This window comes from Dendropsophus ebraccatus, chromosome 10 (assembly GCF_027789765.1).
Source record: "Dendropsophus ebraccatus isolate aDenEbr1 chromosome 10, aDenEbr1.pat, whole genome shotgun sequence".
NCBI lineage: Eukaryota > Metazoa > Chordata > Amphibia > Anura > Hylidae > Dendropsophus > Dendropsophus ebraccatus.
Window position 1 is genome coordinate 95554230 of NC_091463.1, and position 21774 is coordinate 95576003.

At 45.2% G+C, this 21774-nt stretch overlaps 1 protein-coding gene and 1 pseudogene across 2 annotated transcripts in view; one reads left to right on the forward strand and one right to left on the reverse strand.

The window, feature by feature from the left end:
* Positions 1 to 21774, reverse strand: part of LOC138802332 (class I histocompatibility antigen, F10 alpha chain-like) — a 96317-nt gene that overhangs the window by 14265 nt on the left and 60278 nt on the right. The window contains exons 2-5 of one of the 2 annotated variants that reach the window (XM_069985517.1): positions 15929 to 16189; positions 13387 to 13665; positions 12416 to 12688; positions 10676 to 10774 (exon numbers count right to left, since the gene is read on the reverse strand). In XM_069985517.1, the coding sequence (XP_069841618.1) occupies positions 10676 to 10774; positions 12416 to 12688; positions 13387 to 13665; positions 15929 to 16189 (912 nt within the window). The remainder of the gene's footprint in view (positions 1 to 10675; positions 10775 to 12415; positions 12689 to 13386; positions 13666 to 15928; positions 16190 to 21774) is intronic. The other variant, XM_069985516.1, reaches the window with a different exon arrangement.
* LOC138766699 (small nucleolar RNA U3) lies at positions 17957 to 18154 on the forward strand (annotated as a pseudogene).

Genomic DNA, 21774 nt, shown 5'->3' on the forward strand with positions numbered 1-21774 from the left:
GGCACTGCTGTAGTAATAACTACTCTGTGGGCACTGCTGCTGTAGTAATAACTACTCTGTGGGCACTGCTGTAGTAATAACTACCCTGTGGGCACTGCTGCTGTAGTAATAACTACTCTGTGGGCACTGCTGTAGTAATAACTACTCTGTGGGCACTGCTGCTGTAGTAATAACTACTCTGTGGGCACTGCTGCTGTAGTAATAGCTACTCTGTGGGCACTGCTGCTGCTATAGTAATCAGGGCCGGCCTTAGGGTAGATGGCGCCCTGTGCAGAATATTCTTTTGGCCCCCCCCCCCCCCCTCCCGGCTGATTGTAGCCCATCCCAAGCCTCTTGGTGACACACACTGTATATACTGCTTACACAGACAGATACAGTCACATATACACATACAGACACACGGGGGAGGTTCATCAAACATGGTGTAAAGTGAAACTGGCTCAGTTTCCCCTAGCAACCAATCAGATTCCACCTTTCATTCCTCACAGACTCTTTGGTTGCTAGGGGCAACTGAGCCAGTTTCACTTTACACCATGTTTGATGAATCTCTCCCACAGTGTATATACTGCTTACACAGACACACAGTATATATATCCTGCAAACACAGACACACATACAGTCACATATACACATACACACCACACATACCCACCACTGGGAGTTGTTGTTGTCCTACCAGAGCCGCACAGGAGCATGCTGGGAGTTGTTGTCTTACCACACAGAGCCACACAGGAGCATGCTGGGAGTTGTTGTCCTACCACACAGAGCCACACAGGAGCATGCTGGGAGTTGTTGTCCCACCACACAGAGCCACACAGGAGTATGCTGGGAGTTGTTGTCCCATCACACAGAGCCACACAGGAGTATGATGGGAGTTGTTGTCCTACCACACAGAGCCTTACAGGAGCATGCTGGGAGTTGTTGTCCTACCACACAGAGCCACATAGGAGTATGCTGGGAGTTGTTGTCCCACCACACAGAGCCACATAGCAGTATGCTGGGAGTTGCTGTCCCCCCACACAGAGCCACACAGGATTATGCTGGGAGTTGTTGTCCTACCACACAGAGCCAAATAGGAGTATGCTGGGAGTTGTTGTCCCACCACACAGAGCCACATAGGAGTATGCTGGGAGTTGTTGTCCCACCACACAGAGCCACATAGGAGTACGGCGACAAATAGTCTACTACATTATGACTCTTTCCATCCGAGACATGTCCTCAGAGGGATACCAGTGGGACAATTCTACCGAGTGAAGAGGAACTGTACAAGGCAAATCGACTTTAAGGACCAGTCCAGATGTCTAACGAAGAGATTTCGTGACAGAGGATATCCCAGAAGAGTTGTGTCTCAAGCTTATGAAAGGGCCTGTCAGCAGAATAGACAAGACCTTTTGTTACCTAAAAGGAGACCGAAGGATGAACAAATTAGGTTTATTACAACGTACAACAACCAGTGGAATGGATTAAGAAGAATTTTTGAGGAGCATTGGGATATCCTGCAGACTGATGGTAGGATAGCACGAATGATCCCAGAGAAACCATTGATGGTGGCAAGGAAAGCTCCAACTCTCAAGGATATGCTGACTAGGAGTCATTTTCAAAAGCCAACACGTAGAACTGATGGGGGTGTAAGGTACCATGGCTCATATCCATGTGGTGAGTGTTCAATCTGTCACTTGATGGAACCCACCAAGAAGTTTAAAAATTGGAACACTGGAGAGGAATTTGATCTTAAGGACTACATTAACTGCAAGACTAAAGAAGTGTTGTACGCCATAACATGCTCATGTCACAAGATTTATGTAGGTCAAACGGGACAACAATTGCGGAAAAGGATTCAAAAGCATGTCTCAACGATATCATTGGCCCGGAGGGATGCAGGGGAAGGAAAGGTACTGACATCAGTGGCTTCTCATTTCCTCAGAGCGCATATGGGAAGGTCCACGGGAATGAAGGTATATGGATTCCAAAGGCTACATAGGGACATACGTGGAGGAGAGACGAAAAATGCGTTACTGCGGATGGAATCAAAATGGATATTTAATTTTAAATCTGAGGCCCCAAGAGGCATGAATGAGGATCTGTTGTTTACAGGCTTTCTGGGTGAGTAAAAATGGGGTAATTTGTTCCCTGGCTGTTGACACTGGATATTAATCTATTTTTTATTTTTTTTTTATATGGGTTATCACTAAGTATACACAATGGTATCATAACTAGGATATATACACATAATAAGATACACAGATTATTCAGATAAATTGTAAATTTATTTATTATTTATTTTTTGGTTGTTAGTCACTTCACGTGGAGATTAGTATATTAATATTCACTCACATAATTAGGAGAGTAGTTATTACATTTAGATTATATTTGCAGTGGATTGAATTTGCGGTGGATATTTGTATTTGCAGTGGGCTGAAGTGTTTTTTGTTTGTTGGTTTGTTCATGTATGTTTTCTTTCAGGGGATCTTATCATATAGATACGGATATGGGATAATGTGTGTCCGGCCATTGGGAATTTATATATTTATATGATATTCAGAAGTCTCAAAATACATAGATTGCAGTTTTATAAGGATGTCCAAGAACAATGAGGAGTGATGTGCGATGGGACTTGTGGGGCCTCTCTACAGAAGAAATTAAAGAAGGAAGATGGTATCTATAGTAGGCACAGAGATCAGTATGGAACTAGAGACTCGTGATTGAGGAGACAAATGCGGGTCAGATCTGTGTGAAGGGCGAACATTTATTATGGATTAGAATTATTTTTCCAAAGAACATAAGGATCATGTATATAATATATTTTTTGTTTGAATATTGTGTTTGCAAATTATACTCATTTATGCGTATGGGTGTCCATGTCCATTGAGGGGGAGCATCTATGTCTACTGGTTCCATGTGGCGGTTGGGTGATATTCATGCTTTTCTATTTTATAACTGGGTATTTGAGCACGGTGCGTTCACCATAATGATAGTGTGGGATGTGTTGTGCCCATATGATGTATAGTGAATATAGAGGTATAAAGATGTTATATTAGGGTGGTATCATGATAATGCAAATATTATTGCAAAGATTATAGAGGTATAAAGATCTCATATAAGGATGATATTATGACAATGCAAACATTATTGGATTATGTATATTCAGTAGACTTGGGGTATCAGAGTCCTAATGTGGACACACACCATGAGTACACCATATACGATGTCTGCGGGCTTCAGGTGGCAGTCTAATGATATCTATGTTTATTCTTTGTATAAAAGGCTACTTAAATACGGCGTGTACACTATAGAGGTATTATAGGATGTGGTGTGTCCAAATATGTTATATAGAGATATTGTTTGATTATGTATATTTATTTTATTTATGGTATTGGAGTCCTAATCTGGACATACACCACGAGTATGGTATTTATCCCACATGAGTACATTGATGGGACCCCATAATGTGATAAGTAGATAACCCCCAGTAATTAATAAACGGGTAAAGCATGTGTGGCTGAATGATATCTATATTTAATGGTGTTTGACGGTATTACATAGAGTTATACGTACATAGGTATTATATTGGAAATGGAAATCATGTGTATATTTAAGGGTACGTTTATATGTGGTTCCTATATGTAATCAATGATTTACTATGGTTGATAAAACAATGGGTAAAGCATGGCTTGTAGGAGTTCTATATGTTCTATTATAAAATAATGGGTAAAAGATGTTGTCTAGGAGCTCTACATGATCTATTATCCTCACTGGTATAGATATACAGAATCCTTGTCACTATGTTATAGAAGGTGGGTAGAGCATGTGTGTTAAGAGTTATATATTGTTTGGGATTCTGGTCACAATAAAAGAAATAGGTGGTGTACATCATTTAAGTATTGTTTATGATATTAGGATATTATTATGATATTACTTATGTGAGTAGCGCAATTTACAATATTTATAGGAGGGGTGTAATATAGTGATTATGTGACTTGGTAGAATTATGTGTTGGATAAGTTATGTTTATTATCTTGCCAGTATTATTTTTACATCACTCACGTGAGTAGTGTAATGTACAGTATTATCTATGTGAGCAGCGTACAGCATATAGCGATCATGTGACATGTGATCATGTGTTTAGCGTATAGCGGTCATGTGACTTGGTGGAACGCATGTGCAGACATGTGATTCCGGATGGAACGCATGGTTGCGTTCCGGAGATAACGTGGTGGAACGCACTTCTGGTCATGTGCACCGTGTGACACGCACGCCGCTATCCGCCATGATGGGGGCCGGTGGATGCTCTCCCTCAGTGGACATGGTAATGGACACCTGTATGCAATTTGATTTAAGTTTTTTTGGGGGGGGCAAATGGGTATATAAGGATGTATTGAATGTTGAACCATTACCCCTGACGAAGTCACGTGAGGTGACGATACGCGTAGGGTTACAGACCGGAGCCCCATCTCAGAGCCCTGGGTGATATGTGATCATTCTGTTATGGCTTTGACCCTAACTTTCTGAAATGATAGGATAAGTTTTGCACTTGGTCACTTTCTTGGGGGGGGATTTTCATGATTTTCAGTATTGATATTTCATACATGATTGTTTATTTGTTCATTGATTAGTTTATGTTATTTTTGTGAGCACGTGCACTTTAGGACATATGTACTTTGAACAGTCAGGGTTTTTGATTTATTTGTTTAGACAGGATATAGGGCCTGACATTTATTTGCTATTGGGGCTGCGGCTAGAGGGACACGTATATTATTACGAGTATTCCCTGTGATGGTTTACCCGGATTGGGTTTTTAGGTGTTTTTAAGTGTATGTCCATTTGCTGTTTTGTTCATGTGTTTTGAAAATAAAGATATCATATTTATTTATTATTATATTGCGGGTGCGCCATTCTTTGTCTTTCTGTCTTGTTTGGTATATGATCTGGTATAAGGACATTGGCAGCATCCCATTTAGAGATTTTTAGTAGCTCCCACCTTCTCTTTTTGTACAGTAAGTCCTACCACACAGGAGTATGCTGGGAGATGTCCTACCACACAGAGCCACACAGGAGTATGCTGGGAGTTGTTGTCCCACCACACAGAGCCACACAGGAGTATGCTGGGAGTTGTTGTCCCACCACACAGAGCCACACAGGAGTATGCTGGGAGTTGTTGTCCCACCACACAGAGCCACACAGGAGTATGCTGGGAGTTGTTGTCCTACCACACAGGAGTATGCTGGGAGATGTCCTACCACACAGAGCCACACAGGAGTATGCTGGGAGATGTCCTACCACACAGAGCCACACAGGAGTATGCTGGGAGATGTCCTACCACACAGAGCCACACAGGAGTATACTGGGAGTTGTTGTCCTACCACACAGAGCCACACAGGAGTATGCTGGGAGTTGTTGTCCTACCACACAGGAGTATGCTGGGAGATGTCCTACCACACAGAGCCACACAGGAGTATGCTGGGAGATGTCCTACCACACAGAGCCACACAGTAGTATGCTGGGAGATGTCCTACCACACAGAGCCACACAGGAGTATGCTGGGAGATGTCCTACCACTCAGAGCCACACAGGAGTATGCTGGGAGTTGTTGTCCTACCACACAGAGCCACACAGGAGTATGCTGGGAGTTGTTGTCCTACCACACAGGAGTATGCTGGGAGATGTCCTACCACACAGAGCCACACAGGAGTATGCTGGGAGATGTCCTACCACACAGAGCCACCCAGGAGTATGCTGGGAGATGTCCTACCACTCAGAGCCACACAGGAGTGTGCTGGGAGTTGTTGTCCTACCACACAGAGCCACACAGGAGTATGCTGGGAGTTGTTGTCCTACCACACAGGAGTATGCTGGGAGATGTCCTACCACACAGAGCCACACAGGAGTATGCTGGGAGATGTCCTACCACACAGAGCCACACAGGAGTATGCTGGGAGTTGTTGTCCTACCACACAGAGCCACATAGGAGTATGCTGGGAGCACTAACACACACAGAGCACACACAAACTCCACTAACACACACAGACAGAGATAGATATATATACTCCCAGTCACACTGCAGTAGTGGAGGATGTCTCTGCCCATGAGGAGAAGCAGGTAGAGCGGAGGATCACACTGCTGATGTCTCCGTCGGGGGAGGGGGCAGGGTTATGGGCCTCTGTGAGCTGGGAGACGCTGTGGGGGGCGGGGGATGGGGGCCAGGCTGCAGTCACATGTCCGGGGAGAAGAGCTTCCTCGGCTGCTGTGCTGAGGCAGGGGACGGATATATGGCCTCAGGGGGATGCAGGTGGCGCCCCCCTCCTGCCGGGAGTGCACAGCGCCCTGTGCGGCCGCACTGCTCGCACACCCCTAAGGCCGGCCCTGATAGTAATAACTACTCTGTGGGCACTGCTGTAGTAATAACTACTCTGTGGGCACTGCTATAGTAATACCTACTCTGTGGGCACTGCTGTAGTAATAACTACTCTGTGGGCACTGCTGCTGTAGTAATAACTACTCTGTGGGCACTGCTGCTGTAATAATAACTACTCTGTGGGCACTGCTGCTGTAGTAATAACTACACTGTGGGCACTGCTGCTGTAGTAATAACTACTCTGTGGGCACTGCTGCTGTAGTAATAACTACTCTGTGGGCACTGCTGCTGTAGTAATAACTAATCCATGGGCACTGCTGCTGTAGTAATAACTACTCTGTGGGCACTGCTGTAGTAATAACTACTCTGTGGGCACTGCTGTAGTAATAACTACTCTGTGGGCACTGCTGCTGTAGTAATAATAACTACTCTGTGGGCACTGCTGTAGTAATAACTACTCTGTGGGCACTGCTGCTGTAGTAATAACTACTCTGTGGGCACTGCTGTAGTAATAAATACTCTGTGGGCACTGCTGTAGTAATAACTACTCTGTGGGCACTGCTGCTGTAGTAATAACTACTCTGTGGGCACTGCTGCTGTAGTAATAAATACTCTGTGGGCACTGCTGTAGTAATAACTACTCTGTGGGCACTGCTGTAGTAATAACTACTCTGTGGGCACTGCTGTAGTAATAAATACTCTGTGGTCACTGCTGTAGTAATAATAACTACTCTGTGGGCACTGCTGCTGTAGTAATAACTACTCTGTGGGCACTGCTGTAGTAATAACTACTCTGTGGGCACTGCTGCTGTAGTAATAACTACTCTGTGGGCACTGCTGCTGTAGTAATAAATACTCTGTGGGCACTGCTGCTGTAATAACTACTCTGTGGGCACTGCTGTAGTAATAACTACTCTGTGGGCACTGCTGTAGTAATAATAACTACTCTGTGGGCACTGCTGCTGTAGTAATAACTACTCTGTGGGCACTGCTGCTGTAGTAATAAATACTCTGTGGGCACTGCTGCTGTAATAACTACTCTGTGGGCACTGCTGTAGTAATAACTACTCTGTGGGCACTGCTGTAGTAATAATAACTACTCTGTGGGCACTGCTGCTGTTCTAACTACTCTGTGGGCACTGCTGCTATAGTAATAACTACTCTGTGGGCACTGCTGCTGTAATAATAACTACTCTGTGTGCACTGCTGCTGTAGTAATAACTACCCTGTGGGCACTGCTGCTGTAGTAATAACTACTCTGTGGGCACTGCTGTAGTAATAACTACTCTGTGGGCACTGCTGCTGTATAGTAATAATAACTACTCTGTGGGCACTGCTGCTGTAGTAATAACTACTCTGTGGGCACTGCTGCTGTAGTAATAACTACTCTGTGGGCACTGCTGCTGTAGTAATAACTACTCTGTGGGCACTGCTGTAGTAATAACTACTCTGTGGGCACTGCTGCTATAGTAATAACTACTCTGTGGGCACTGCTGTAGTAATAACTACTCTGTGGGCACTGCTGCTATAGTAATAACTACTCTGTGGGCACTGCTGCTGTAGTAATAACTACTCTGTGGGCACTGCTGTAGTAATAACTACTCTGTTGGCACTGCTGTAGTAATAACTACTCTGTGGGCACTGCTGTAGTAATAACTACTCTGTGGGCACTGCTGCTGTAGTAATAACTACTCTGTGGGCACTGCTGCTGTAGTAATAACTACTCTGTGGGCACTGCTGCTGTAGTAATAACTACTCTGTGGGCACTGCTGTAGTAATAACTACTCTGTGGGCACTGCTGCTGTAGTAATAACTACTCTGTGGGCACTGCTGCTGTAGTAATAACTACTCTGTGGGCACTGCTGCTGTAGTAATAACTACTCTGTGGGCACTGCTGCTGTAGTAATAACTACTCTGTGGGCACTGCTGTAGTAATAACTACTCTGTGGGCACTGCTGCTGTAGTAATAACTACTCTGTGGGCACTGCTGTAGTAATAACTACTCTGTGGGCACTGCTGCTGTAGTAATAACTACTCTGTGGGCACTGCTGTAGTAATAACTACTCTGTGGGCACTGCTGTAGTAATAACTACTCTGTGGGCACTGCTGCTGTAGTAATAACTACTCTGTGGGCACTGCTGCTGTAGTAATAACTACTCTGTGGGCACTGCTGTAGTAATAACTACTCTGTGGGCACTGCTGCTGTAGTAATAACTGCTCTGTGGGCACTGCTGTAGTAATAACTGCTCTGTGGGCACTGCTGTAGTAATAACTACTCTGTGGGCACTGCTGCTGTAGTAATAACTACTCTGTGGGCACTGCTGTAGTAATAATAACTACTCTGTGGGCACTGCTGCTGTAGTAATAACTACTCTGTGGGCACTGCTGCTGTAATAGTAACTACTCTGTGGGCACTGCTTCTGTAGTAATAACTACTCTGTGGGCACTGCTGCTGCTGTAATAACTACTCTGTGGGCACTGCTGCTGTAGTAATAATAACTACTCTGCGGGCACTGCTGCTGTAGTAATAACTACTCTGTGGGCACTGCTGCTGCTGTAGTAATAACTACTCTGTGGGCACTGCTGTAGTAATAATAACTACTCTGTGGGCACTGCTGCTGTAGTAATAACTACTCTGTGGTCACTGCTGTAGTAATAGTAACTACTCTGTGGGCACTGCTGCTGTAGTAATAACTACTCTGTGGGCACTGCTGCTATAGTAATAACTACTCTGTGGGCACTGCTGCTGTAGTAATAACTACTCTGTGGGCACTGCTGCTGTAGTAATAACTACTCTGTGGGCACTGCTGTAGTAATAACTACTCTGTGGGCACTGCTGCTGTAGTAATAACTACTCTGTGGGCACTGCTGCTATAGTAATAACTACTCTGTGGGCACTGCTGCTATAGTAATAACTACTCTGTGGGCACTGCTGCTGTAGTAATAACTACTCTGTGGGCACTGCTGTAGTAATAACTACTCTGTGGGCACTGCTGCTGCTATAGTAATAACTACTCTGTGGGCACTGCTGCTGTAGTAATAACTACTCTGTGGGCACTGCTGCTGCTATAGTAATAACTACTCTGTGGGCACTGCTGTAGTAATAACTACTCTGTGGGCACTGCTGTAGTAATAACTACTCTGTGGGCACTGCTGTAGTAATAACTACTCTGTGGGCACTGCTGCTGTAGTAATAACTACTCTGTGGGCACTGCTGCTGTAGTAATAACTACTCTGTGGACACTGCTGTAGTAATAACTACCCTGTGGGCACTGCTGTAGTAATAACTACTCTGTGGGGACTGCTGTAGTAATAACTACTCTGTGGGCACTGCTGTAGTAATAACTACTCTGTGGGCACTGCTGTAGTAATAACTACTCTGTGGGCACTGCTGCTGTAGTAATAACTACTCTGTGGGCACTGCTGCTGTAGTAATAACTACTCTGTGGGCACTGCTGCTGTAGTAATAACTACTCTGTGGGCACTGCTGCTGTAATAGTAACTACTCTGTGGGCACTGCTGCTGTAGTAATAACTACTCTGTGGGCACTGCTGTAGTAATAACTACTCTGTGGGCACTGCTGCTGTAGTAATAACTACTCTGTGGGCACTGCTGTAGTAACAGTAACTACTCTGGGCACAGCAATGTGGATTATGTATAGAATGTGGATTATTCATAGAATATACTGTATACAGTGCTACCTTGGTTTAAGAGTAACTTGGTTTTAGAGTGTTTTGGTTTAACAGCATTGCTTTGGTTTAAGAGCTCCCTGTACTGGGTGGGAGGGGGAGTGGGGGAGGGGCATGGTCTGCATAGCGGGGTCTACAACCTGTACTCTGACCCAGGAAGTCTCCCTCACCTTCCTAATCATGGCAGATCCACTTCAGGCTGGGGCTTACATCAGAGGACAGGACTGTGGAGGTAATCTCTCCATAGCTGTAACCCTTCTCTCCCCGGACAGAGAGCGCTGCATGTATGTGCCCACATCTGTCCTGCTCATTCCTTCCTGCTCCCTGCAGTCTCTGTCCGCCCTTGTGTTTCCCATCCGCTCCATTACTGTACAGTAACTTATAATATCACATATTCTGCTGTTTCTGAATGTTTGTTTCATCTGTTTTACATGTTATTCAGGATAATAAATCATTATATTTGGGGTGTGGAACCAACTGTCTGCATTTCAGTAATTTCTTATGGGAAAATTTGCTTTGGTTTAAGAGTGGATTTGGATTACAAGCGCCGTCCCGGAACGAATTATGCTCCTAATCCAAGGCACCGCTGTATACTGAACTGGGAGAGAAGACGCTCTGCATTACTGACACTTACTTCTATATAGGAGAAATCCTGCAATCCCGGCACCAAGAAGAGCAATGACGACCACAGCTACGGCCACTTGTATCTCCCAGGGACTCGGCTTTGGTGGTTCTGGATAGAAAACAGAAAGGTTAATGAGAGCTTCATGGATCAGATTGACAGCCACATCCGTAATGGGATGGATTTACATGTGCAGAGACTATGTATATTTCTCGTTTAACAAATGCCCTTTAGAATATGTTAGGACATTGTGGATTCCAGGGAACGGTCAACTTAGATCAAGATCGCATAAACCCCAGAGTCGTACATACCCCAGGATCACATGTACTCCCCGATCATATGTACTTCAGGAACCCATAAACCCCAGGATCCCATACACCCCAGGATCACATACATCCCAGGATCTTATACACCCCAGGACCCGTACACCCAAGGATCCCATACAACCCAGGATCCCATACACCCTAGAATCACATACACCCCAGGATCACATGCACCCCAGGACCCCATACATCCTAGGATCACATACACCCCAGGATCCCATACATCCCAGGATCACATAACTCTTGAACTGTTCAGCAGCTTCACATCATTGAGATGCTGGTGATCAGACAATACACTATACAATTACATGTCCCAATAGTTATCACCAGACAAACAAAGATAAGCAGAGATTAGCTCGATCTTGCATAGCCAGTGTGTAGGTATATAGCATATAGCCCAGGAGGGACCAGTGTATAGAGTATATAGTGTGGGATTCATCCATCTGAGGTCTGAGTAACTCACTCAGGTTCTCACAGAAGGGGATGAAGGAGATTGCATTGTGCATTTTTCCCCACTAGATGGCGCTGTATTTATTGTATGTACTGTATTATGCACAGCTGAAGTTTTCATGGCTTAACTGTTTTGTTGTCACCTGCTTTGTCTCATCCTATCACAGGTGCGGGTTTGTTTCCCTCACTTTTCTGCCTATCCTCTTCCTTCTCTCTTGCACACACACAGCCCCACAAATCACAGGCTAGCTATGTTGTCCCTATAAAAAGGAGCAAGTTCCTGGTGGGAGGGTGTTTTGTCAGTAGAGGTGAGGAGGGACTAAGACACCACAGAGCCAGAGAGATTTCTTCTATGCTGTTAACTACCCCTAGCATGCAGTGCTATATCCTTAGGAGGGAGTGACGTCCTCTGAGGAAAACCTTGTCCACGCCAGGGAGACCTTCAGCACCACACAGGGCAGTATACCTGAGGTTAGGTACTGACCCTAGAAGGACAAAGCTGCAGTTAAAGCCTACGTATCCTACTGTAAAACACAGCTATTCTGGGACATCTGGAAAGTCTGCTCAACCCAGTGCAGGGAACTGGGACTTCATACTACCTTACCAGGACGGGTATCCAGACACTATAGGGCAAAAGGTGGTAAGATCACAGATATCTATATGTGTGTACGAGTATCTTCTTCTCCTTCTCTTCTCTACTACTCCCGGCAGAGTACACTACTACATTGGACAGGGCCCTCAACATGCTCCTCTACTCTAGTCTGTTCTTACAACTGTTATTGCTAAGAGTTAATCTGGTTAAGCCATTGGAATGTAGTCTATTATTTTTGCACCTGCACCTATACCCCTGTCTACACTTGGGTTATTCTCAACCTCGAGAGCAGTGTCCGTTTGTCAGGGGGTGGTATCATAGCATAGCTACTGCGGCATATGGCAATAACAAATCCCATAGTCTTTCCCCAGTATGGAGACAACTCACCCCATGGGACAAGGAGTGGCTCCTTCAGGCTGCTGTGATCCACATAACAGGAGTAGCTGTCGCCATCATTGGTGACTACTTCCGCAGTGACCCTAATCTGATATGTGCGGTCAGGATTGGGGAGGACAGGTGTGGACTGATATGTGGGAAGGTCGTCCACCCCGTTCTTCATCCACTTCACATGAACTGGTTTGGGATGAAATCCGTACGCCTGGCAGTGAAGCGTCAGAATCCCATCTCTTTCCTGACCGGATACCTTCACCTCTGGCCGAACTGAGAGGGAAAAAGAAGATAATATGAATGGCCTCCCTGTAGCCCAGCTGTGGTCTCCTCCTCTCTGGTGGTCAGTATCACCATTACTGTTTTTAGTCAATGGAAATCAATATCATATTAAAAAACTAAGGCAAGGCACGGCTTGATTAGGACTCCAGTGTGGAGGCGAAAAATTGCTGTGATATTTTGGGGTGCTGCAATGATTTTATCCTGGATACATAGAAAATACTTTATTAAAGCAATTTTATCGAAAAGAAAAGTATAGTCTTCGGAGAGAAGTACCCCTTTAAGATAAAGTAAATTTCTCCTCTCTACCACCAGATGGCGCCATGTTGTAGCACGGCTCCTGTGTGAGAAGCTCTAGGCTAATCTGTAATATTAGAGTAATCTTACTCCACTAAACTAATGTGCATCTAAAGTTCAGCATTTCCCATCACTGTAACTGTGCTGACCTAAATGTTAAATGCTTTAAAATACCGTCCTAACAATCACTGAGCAGAATTACTACATATTGCAAGAAAAAAAAAATTAACATGCATGTCCTGAAAAAGCAATCCCAGTGCGCCCCCTCCTGGAGCTGCTAAACAGTGGTGTCTAGTGCTATGTCCACGGTCATTTGATAGTCAGAGCTCCGCCCACAAATACAGGTCATGTGACAGGAAGAGACCATCGACGGAGGTGTGAAACCAAGTACTCACCCCTCCTCTCCAGATCTTCTCTCCCGTTCTCCACATATTTCTTCAGCCACTCGATACATTCAATCTCCAGATACTTCTTCTTTCTCTTCCCCCATTGCACCTCTGGACTGTTCCATCTCTGTGTGGTGATCTGAGCCTCGGCCATGGTGGAGATATATGTCCACGTCCGTGTGTCCAGGGACATGAACTCTCTCCCATCATATCCGTACTGCATGTGTCCCCTGATGCTGCCGTCATCTCTCAGCTCACAGCCGTACATCACCTGGTAGGAATGGAAACCTGCAGAGAGCACAGGAGCGCGTTACACAGAGCACAGATATAATGTATATACAGGGTGTGTGTGCAGTGTATGTGTGATATACAGGTGCACGAGGGGCTAGATTGGTGCAGAAACGCGTTGTCACATGCCAGAGTTATGAAGCTAGTAACCCCTGTGTTCCCACACACTTTTCATAGAGGTTGTTCCTATCCTTCAGTGTGCAGGCAAATGACCTCCGACACAAAGTTCTCTAAACAACTTGAAGTTTACAGAGCAGTTCTTGTGCAAAATCCAGTTCAAATACAGTCCATTGCCACCCCGATCCTGAAGGAGTGCGTGCCAAATTCCCCAGGAGAAAGCCTGAGTGCAATCAACAAAGTCCAAAATAATGATTCGAAAAGAAAATTGGTGAGAGGGTGCCATGCTCATGGGAGAATAACTTTTCACTCCGGGCCCTGAAATTCAGCAAACGCACCAAGAATGCCTGGCCAGGGATGACCCTCAGCGTCAACCACACACCTCAAATGTAACTATCCATTTTAGATTTGTGCACATTTACCTGGACAGCACATATCGCCCGTCACCACATCAGTGTATGCCAATCCACTCGTGCAATGTTTTGAGAGGGGAAGGAGCTTGCCAATATGTATTGTGTCAAAAAAAAGCCAAATTAAGCACAGCTTTGCCTCATACGAGGACTTAGGCTAGATGAGAGTTGATGTGAACATATTCCTTCCTCCAACAATTTAAGGCTTGCCATATGAGGAAGGCCTTAGTGTCGTCTTCCCTCCCAAGCAGGCAGAAGTGGAATGCGATGCCCGACATGCTACCAAATTCTATTGTTACTTCCAACCAGCCAAAATGTCTCCCAAAACACCCTGATGCTCCACCATTGAACACCACTCCGGCCACATCTTACGATGTGGCTAGGGTGACTGAAGGAGATATAAATGACATCAGTTGAGGTCCACTAGCTCCCACAGATTCCGCTGGCATTGCCTGCCCGTCTTGCTGGCCCTAGGAAGATGAGCTCGGAAGTCTTACCAATTAAAGCAAGTATTGCCAAAACCTAGGACTTGGTGGACCTGAAATAGATGGTATATTCAATGCATCGCAATACTAAATGTCAAAGAAGACTAAGGACTAGGAGGGAAGTGGAGAATAGACTGTTGATACACAAAAACATATCCAGACTTGCCAGCCAAAGGCAAATGAGCCCGTTGGAGAAAAGGGGATTCCAAGGCTAAACCACAACATTGGTGGAAACAGAGCCTCAGCAGCATGAGGTTCCCGCAAAGCTCATGATCACTCCAGGTGGAGGGTGATGCCTCTGCACACTTGGCACTTGGCACCTATGGTGGCCACAGATAGCTGGTGGAAGAAGACCCTCCTTATAGGCATAATGCGGAAGACAAAAAACTAGTAAACCCAGCGGGGACTAAAGCTGTCTTAGTACAACTCCCAAGAAACCATTGATCAAGTCAGTTCACTTCTGCAACTTGTCCAGGGGAAGAAAAACACAAATCCCTCTATCCAGTCCATTGCTACCTACTTGTTGAGCTTGTCCTTGATTACCAGCTGCCAATGGAACGTGGTAAAAATGGGACCTGCAATGGGGTTGCTCTAGAACTGTACCTGTCAGGGGCATCATAATACAGCCCTTCGGAGGACAATGATCGAGACCTGCACCAGCTGGCCATGGAATGTAGTATAAATGGGACCTGCAATGGGGTTGCTCTAGAGCTGTGCCTCTCAGGGGCATCATAATACAGCCCCTCGCTTTCCAGCTGCAAACTGTGGACTGTGTGGCAGGGGTTAATTCCTAAGGGGGCTGAACAGCGGGGAGTGCGGGGACCTGGGAAGGCTGGGCAGGGAGGAGGACAAAAGGATTTAGAGGCAGATAATGTGCTCACCTGCCAACTCATTCTGTTCCTGGTGGCCCTCAAGGGGGTGTACAGATCCACCCCCCTGCCCACCCCTCTGATGAATATAGAGGCAGCGGTCTGCAGTGGCATCCCTCTGTAGCTCATCACTGTAGAGCGCCAGGTTAATCTTTATGAGGAGGCATCTGGGCAGGTCAGTGTACAAAGGGCTGTATTCTCACCCCCAGCGGGCCAAACAGGCTAACATATTAATAGAACAGAAGATTTAACAACAATGTTGCTGAAGACGTCAGTGTCAAATATATATATATATATATATATATATATATATATATATATATATATATATCTATCAGAGTATACAGAATATATTAGTGTATACCGGATATCTGTCTCTCACCTCCAGTCTGGTTGAAGCGGCTCATCAGAGTCTTCACATTATATTTGTATGCACCCCCCTGCGCTTTAGCAGCCTGTGTGTTCCTCTCCCAGTATCCCGACTCCACTTTCTCCATCCACTGGACCTTGGATATCATTCTGCCGCTGTCTGAGTTATAATTCACAATCTCCCGATCATCCACATATCCTACTATGGAGAACTCAGGCAGCCCGGACCCTGGAGCTGAGACGGCCATGTAATAATAGTGCAGAGAGTGACTGTCTGCAAGAGAGAACAGAGTGTTACCCATCACACATACACTACAGGACATCACACACTGATCACATCACACACACACTACAGGACATCACACACACACTACAGGACATAACACACTGATCACATCGCACATACACTACAGGACATAACACACTGATCACATCGCACATACAGTACAGGACATAACACACTGATCACATCACACACACACTACTGGACATCACACATACACTACAGGACATCACACAATGATCACATCACACACACACTACTGGACATCACACATACACTACTGGACATCACACACTGATCACATCACACATACACTACAGGACATCACACATACACTACAGGCCATCACACACTGATCACATCACACATACACTACAGGACATCACATATACACTACAGGACATCACATATATACTACTGGACATCACACACTACTGGACATCACACATACACTACTGGACATCACACACTGTGCACATACACTACGCAGGAACCGGGCGGTGTTTCAAAAAAAGAACTGGACCACCGACATCCCCATTCCGGCGCTGGTCTATTCATATGAAAAACCCAAAGCGATGTACCTAGTGCTACATTCACTTTAATGCAATACACTGAAGGGTTCTGTATGCAGTTTCACTATACCACAGCCTGTCACATGTATAAGTGTCTGGTTATCTGGTCAACACCCCTCTCTCAACCAATAAGAGCAATTCCTAGTCTAATCACCTCATGTCTCTCAACCAATAAGAGCAATTCCTAGTCTAATCACCTTATGTCTCTCCACCAATAAGAGCGATTCCTAGTCTAATCGCCTCATGTCTCTCCCCCAATGGGAGCAATCTCTGTAAGTCTATAAAAGGTTGGGTTGAGCCTGTCTCATAGCCAGCGAACATGTCTGCTACCTCAGCTCCTTCTAGTCAGAGAATTTAGCCAACTCAAATCCAAGGAGAAGATTCCTCCTTCCTGCTACAAGCGATTGGCGTTCTGGCACTGCCGTCCTCTATTAGGCCTCTGGTCAGAGACCGTTCCGATTGGTTTCCACATCAGTGATCGTGCTCTTGTATACGTCCCTCTGGGTATTGTATGACAGATATATAGAATTCCCCTCAGAACACCATTGCTATCCTCTTCCTAAATCAGACTGTGAAGATCTTCGTCATCCCTCAGAGTTTCCCATAGCAAACAAGCTACATATTGTCCCTAAAATGCCTCAAAGCTAAAGTGACCGGATATTCCTGATCTAAGGAGTTAAAGCTGTAGCTACCCTGTGCTGTACGACACTTTATTGGATTCTGAGCAAGAACTGTTGGGTAAAAATGAAAGTAATCCTTGTGTCAGCAGTCATTCCCGTGCTCTCTGTATGACTGGAACAACTTGTTTAAAAGGAATGTGCATGGTACACAGGGGACAAGAGTTTCGCCACTCTGTCATGTGACAACATACTACTGCACCCAGCAAGCCTCGCACTACCCAACTTGTTGCAAGCCCTCATGCTCACCACACATATAGAATGCCGATCTTAGTAAATTTCCCACTTTATTGGTTCAAAGGGACCACTTGGGTATATTGGATGGTTGGTTGGTTGGTTGGTTGGTTGGTTGGTTGGTTGGATGGATGTTGAGAGGCTCGGATTGATTTACTGGGAAATCAGGAGATTGAACATTGGGCCCCGGGCAACCAAGATTTTTGAAAATGAGAGGCCATTTGACACCTTAAATGGACTTGACTGCCACCAAAGCAACTGACCCTAATACTAAAAGGACTGTGCTTTCAGGGATCATTTCTATAGTCTTTAAAGGGAGAAATGTATTTGAAATTGTCCAAGCTCACTCTCCACTATGATTAGATGTGGAGCTTTCTTCTGAGCATGAAGTCAGTTGGCAACTCTGTTTTACGCAGTGGTTGCCTGCATTTGATGACTGCACTGCACAAGTAGAGGAAGAAAGCTCTTTCAGAAAAAAAAAAATAATACTAAAAGATGCAATAGCCGCAAGCAATGTATATGCCATGGAAACTACCCATACCGGTCAAAGTCTAACATCTAGAAATATTGGCTTGCTGCTAAACGGCTCTGAATAAGTGGAGTTAAAAAGGAGTTAAAAGCAAAAAGTTCTTGTAAGTACCAGTTTTCTTTCTCTTTCGGAAGGCATCATGCTGCTCTCCACCTATCACTCAGTGTACCTGATGAGTTTAACCCAAACTGTTTGATATCCAGCTTTTGACTCCAACTCAGATCTCTCGCTAGCCATCATCTGTACTCACCAGACCCAAGGACATCTTCAGCAGAGACCAGCACCATGTTGTCCCTAGGGACCCTGCCCCGAGCAATACACAGTCTAGCTGGATAATTTCTTAAGTCATCTTAAGTCTCACCTGTTACTTCACCTCAGTGGCCGTATTTCTCTAACACATGGGAAGTTGCTCAGGCCACGGGTTTGAATCTGAAAATACTCCTCATTGGTAGACATGGGCCAGCACTATCTCAATGCTACCTGCTTCTCCACCATGCCAAAGGTCCCTATAGCTGGAACACTCAGATGGTGGAACAATGGCAATAAGCCCAGAGCTCCATGCTTTAGCTGGTTAGTATTATCTTGAATGTAAGGTGGGTCCTTGAAGCTACACATTTTATCCCAATACACACCTGCCCTTTACTTTTTTCCCTCCACAAGCAGTTGCCTGGTTCAGAGGACTCTATATTTAGTAGGTATATAAAATATTATTTCCATGACCCCGAGGACTGTACCCTAATAGGGTCAGATAGGAGTGGTTATTTTGCTTCAACTAGAGTGGTAGTCTTACTAGGATTACATTTCTAAACATGTGGGCCATACCAAGATGGTTACCTCTCTACACCAGGGGGCTATACCAAGATGCTTACCTCTCTACACCAGGGGGCCACACCAAGATGCTCACCTCTTCACGACAGAACTCTATACCAAGAGGGTTACCTCTCCACACCAGGGGACCATACCAAGATACCTCTTCACACCAGAACTCCTCCCGTCTCACCTGGTACTTCACCTCAGTGGCCGTATTTCTCTAACACATGGGCTGTTGCCCAGGTCACTGGTTTGAATCTGAAAATACTGCTCATTGGTAGACATAGGCCAGCACTATCTCAATGATACCTGCTGCTCCACCATGCCGAAGGTCCCTATAGCTGGAACACTCAGATCGTGGAGCAATAGCAATGAGTAATCCTGGGCTCCATGTTTTATGGTTCAGTCAGTTTTATTAAGGTTTTATTGCAAGGTATAAAACAAACAACTGTGTAGTTTAAACTCAGCAATCACGGACAGAAGTAAAGAAAGAACAGGAAACAAACAACACACAAATGGAACTCTGGAGAGCAATGTCATAGTACAGACAGGCTCCCAGCCAAGAAATTGGCAAATTGTCTATTAGAAAACCCAGTGTAACCCATCCTTCCCATTATGAATTCTCCTTATGCCAATATCAGAGTCACTGTACATTTTGCTGCAACCATTGATGATCCTTCCATGCCCCCCAAATAGAATAAAATTTCTTAGTCCGACTGCCCCCAATAGAGATTATCTCTTCATACGAATAATGTTGGTGTATCATACTAGTCGATTCCTTCAGCCCAGGGGCCACCAACTGTTTCCAATGCCTAGAAATTATAAATTTTGCAATAATAAATAGCTTACAGAGCGATGTCCTATGACGTGGTAAGACAGTGTGTAGTCCGACTTGCAATAAGGCCATTTGAGGCGTCAATGGTATAGTTACCCTAAACACCTGACTAAGCATATCACCAACAGCTCTCCGGTATGGAGCAAGTAGAGGGCATGACCATAAAATGTGAAGCAACGAACCTCGTGCTCCGCAATTCCTCCAACAATGAGCAGGACGGAAACATTTGGGACAGTCGAAGAGGGGTATAGTACCACTGTAACATAGTCTTGGTGGCAGCTTCAACGTGGGAGATACTAGCCAAGGAGGCATTGATATGTTTAATCGCCATAACCCAATCTTTAGTCTCAATATCTATGCCTAACTCTGTCCCATGCTCTAAATGGAGCCATTTTCTGGAAGACTCCAGACCCATCTAAGAGGTCATGATTTGTCTTAAGAACTTTCATAGTCGTAGAAAAATATACAAATAGGGGAGAGTCGCATTTGAGGCAGGGCGACCCATAGGTTTGGGCTCCATGGTTTAGCTGGTTAGTATTATCCTGAAGCAACACTGAGAAAATGTAAGTCGGTAAGTATAAACTAACATCTTTACTTCACAAATATTTCAGATTCACTGGAATCTAGAGTGGTAGTCATACTAGGATTACATTTCCAAACATGTGGGCCAAACTAAGATGGTTAACCCTCCACACTAGAGGGGGCCATACCAAGATGTATACCTCTCCACACCAGGGGGCCATACCAAGATGGATACCTCTCCACACCAGGGGGCCATACCAAGATGGATACCTCTCCACACCAGGGGGCCATACCAAAGGTGGTTGCCTCTTCACACCAGGGGCCATACCAAGCTGGTTATCCCACCACACCAGAGGTCCATACCAAGATGGTTACCCCACCACACCAGGGGGCCATACCAAGATGGCTACCCCAACAATTAATCTCAGCCAATAAAATGTTTAGGTAACTTCAAACACCCATGGCCCATACAGTATTAGGCCGTGTTCACACTACGTGAACTCAGGCTTCAAATACTGCCCAAAATACTGACATAAATACTATGTAGGAACATAGCCTCGAGAGATATCTCCGCTCCTCCTCAGAAGGTACTTTGGTGGTGTACAGATACTAGTGTGTTGTGTTTGGCCAGAAAAGAACAGTCTATCATAGTCAGATGTGAATAGTTGTTTAATCTGTGCTAAGCCCTTCGTATTCTGTTAGTGTTGGTTCTGACTGTTTCTATGCTGCTACTGCATGTGTACAGTGTAAGTTACTTACCCCCCCCCCACACACACACACACACACACACACACACACATAGATACACTCTGGTAGGTAGGGGATGGGTTTCGATTTAAAAAAAAAAAAAGTCCATAAATCCCCTTTTTAACCGGTTAGTTGAGTATGGAAGAATCCAGACAAAGCCGGAGCAAGGGTCAAGAGAGAGTTAGTTGCCCAGGATGTTCGGAGATGCCTAGACCCAATTCCTGTGAGGAACTACAGGGGCACTGGGAGTATCCCCCTCTCCAGGCCTGGGGAACAAATCTTCTGCAGCAAAGTTCCTTCTATTACTAACCTGAGAGGGTCACATTAAGACCAGAACCTCTTAGCTTCTGAAACCTTGGTGGACCTTCACTTTGGACATTTAGGTTTGGACATTCTTGCACCACTAGGAGCCCCCCGGAGTGACTCTTATCAGTTCGGGTACTCTTCCTCAGGAAGTAACTCTGTGCACTCTGGTATATCCTATGCTATATTGATATAATAGACAATAATATAACAGACACCTCACTAGACCAGAGGATATACTCACCAGGAGAGACACCATACAGGCTCAGTAATATCAGGGTGAGGACGTACATCTCCTCCGAGCTGCTTGTGCTGCAGAGAATGACTAACACAAGGTTACCAGGAAG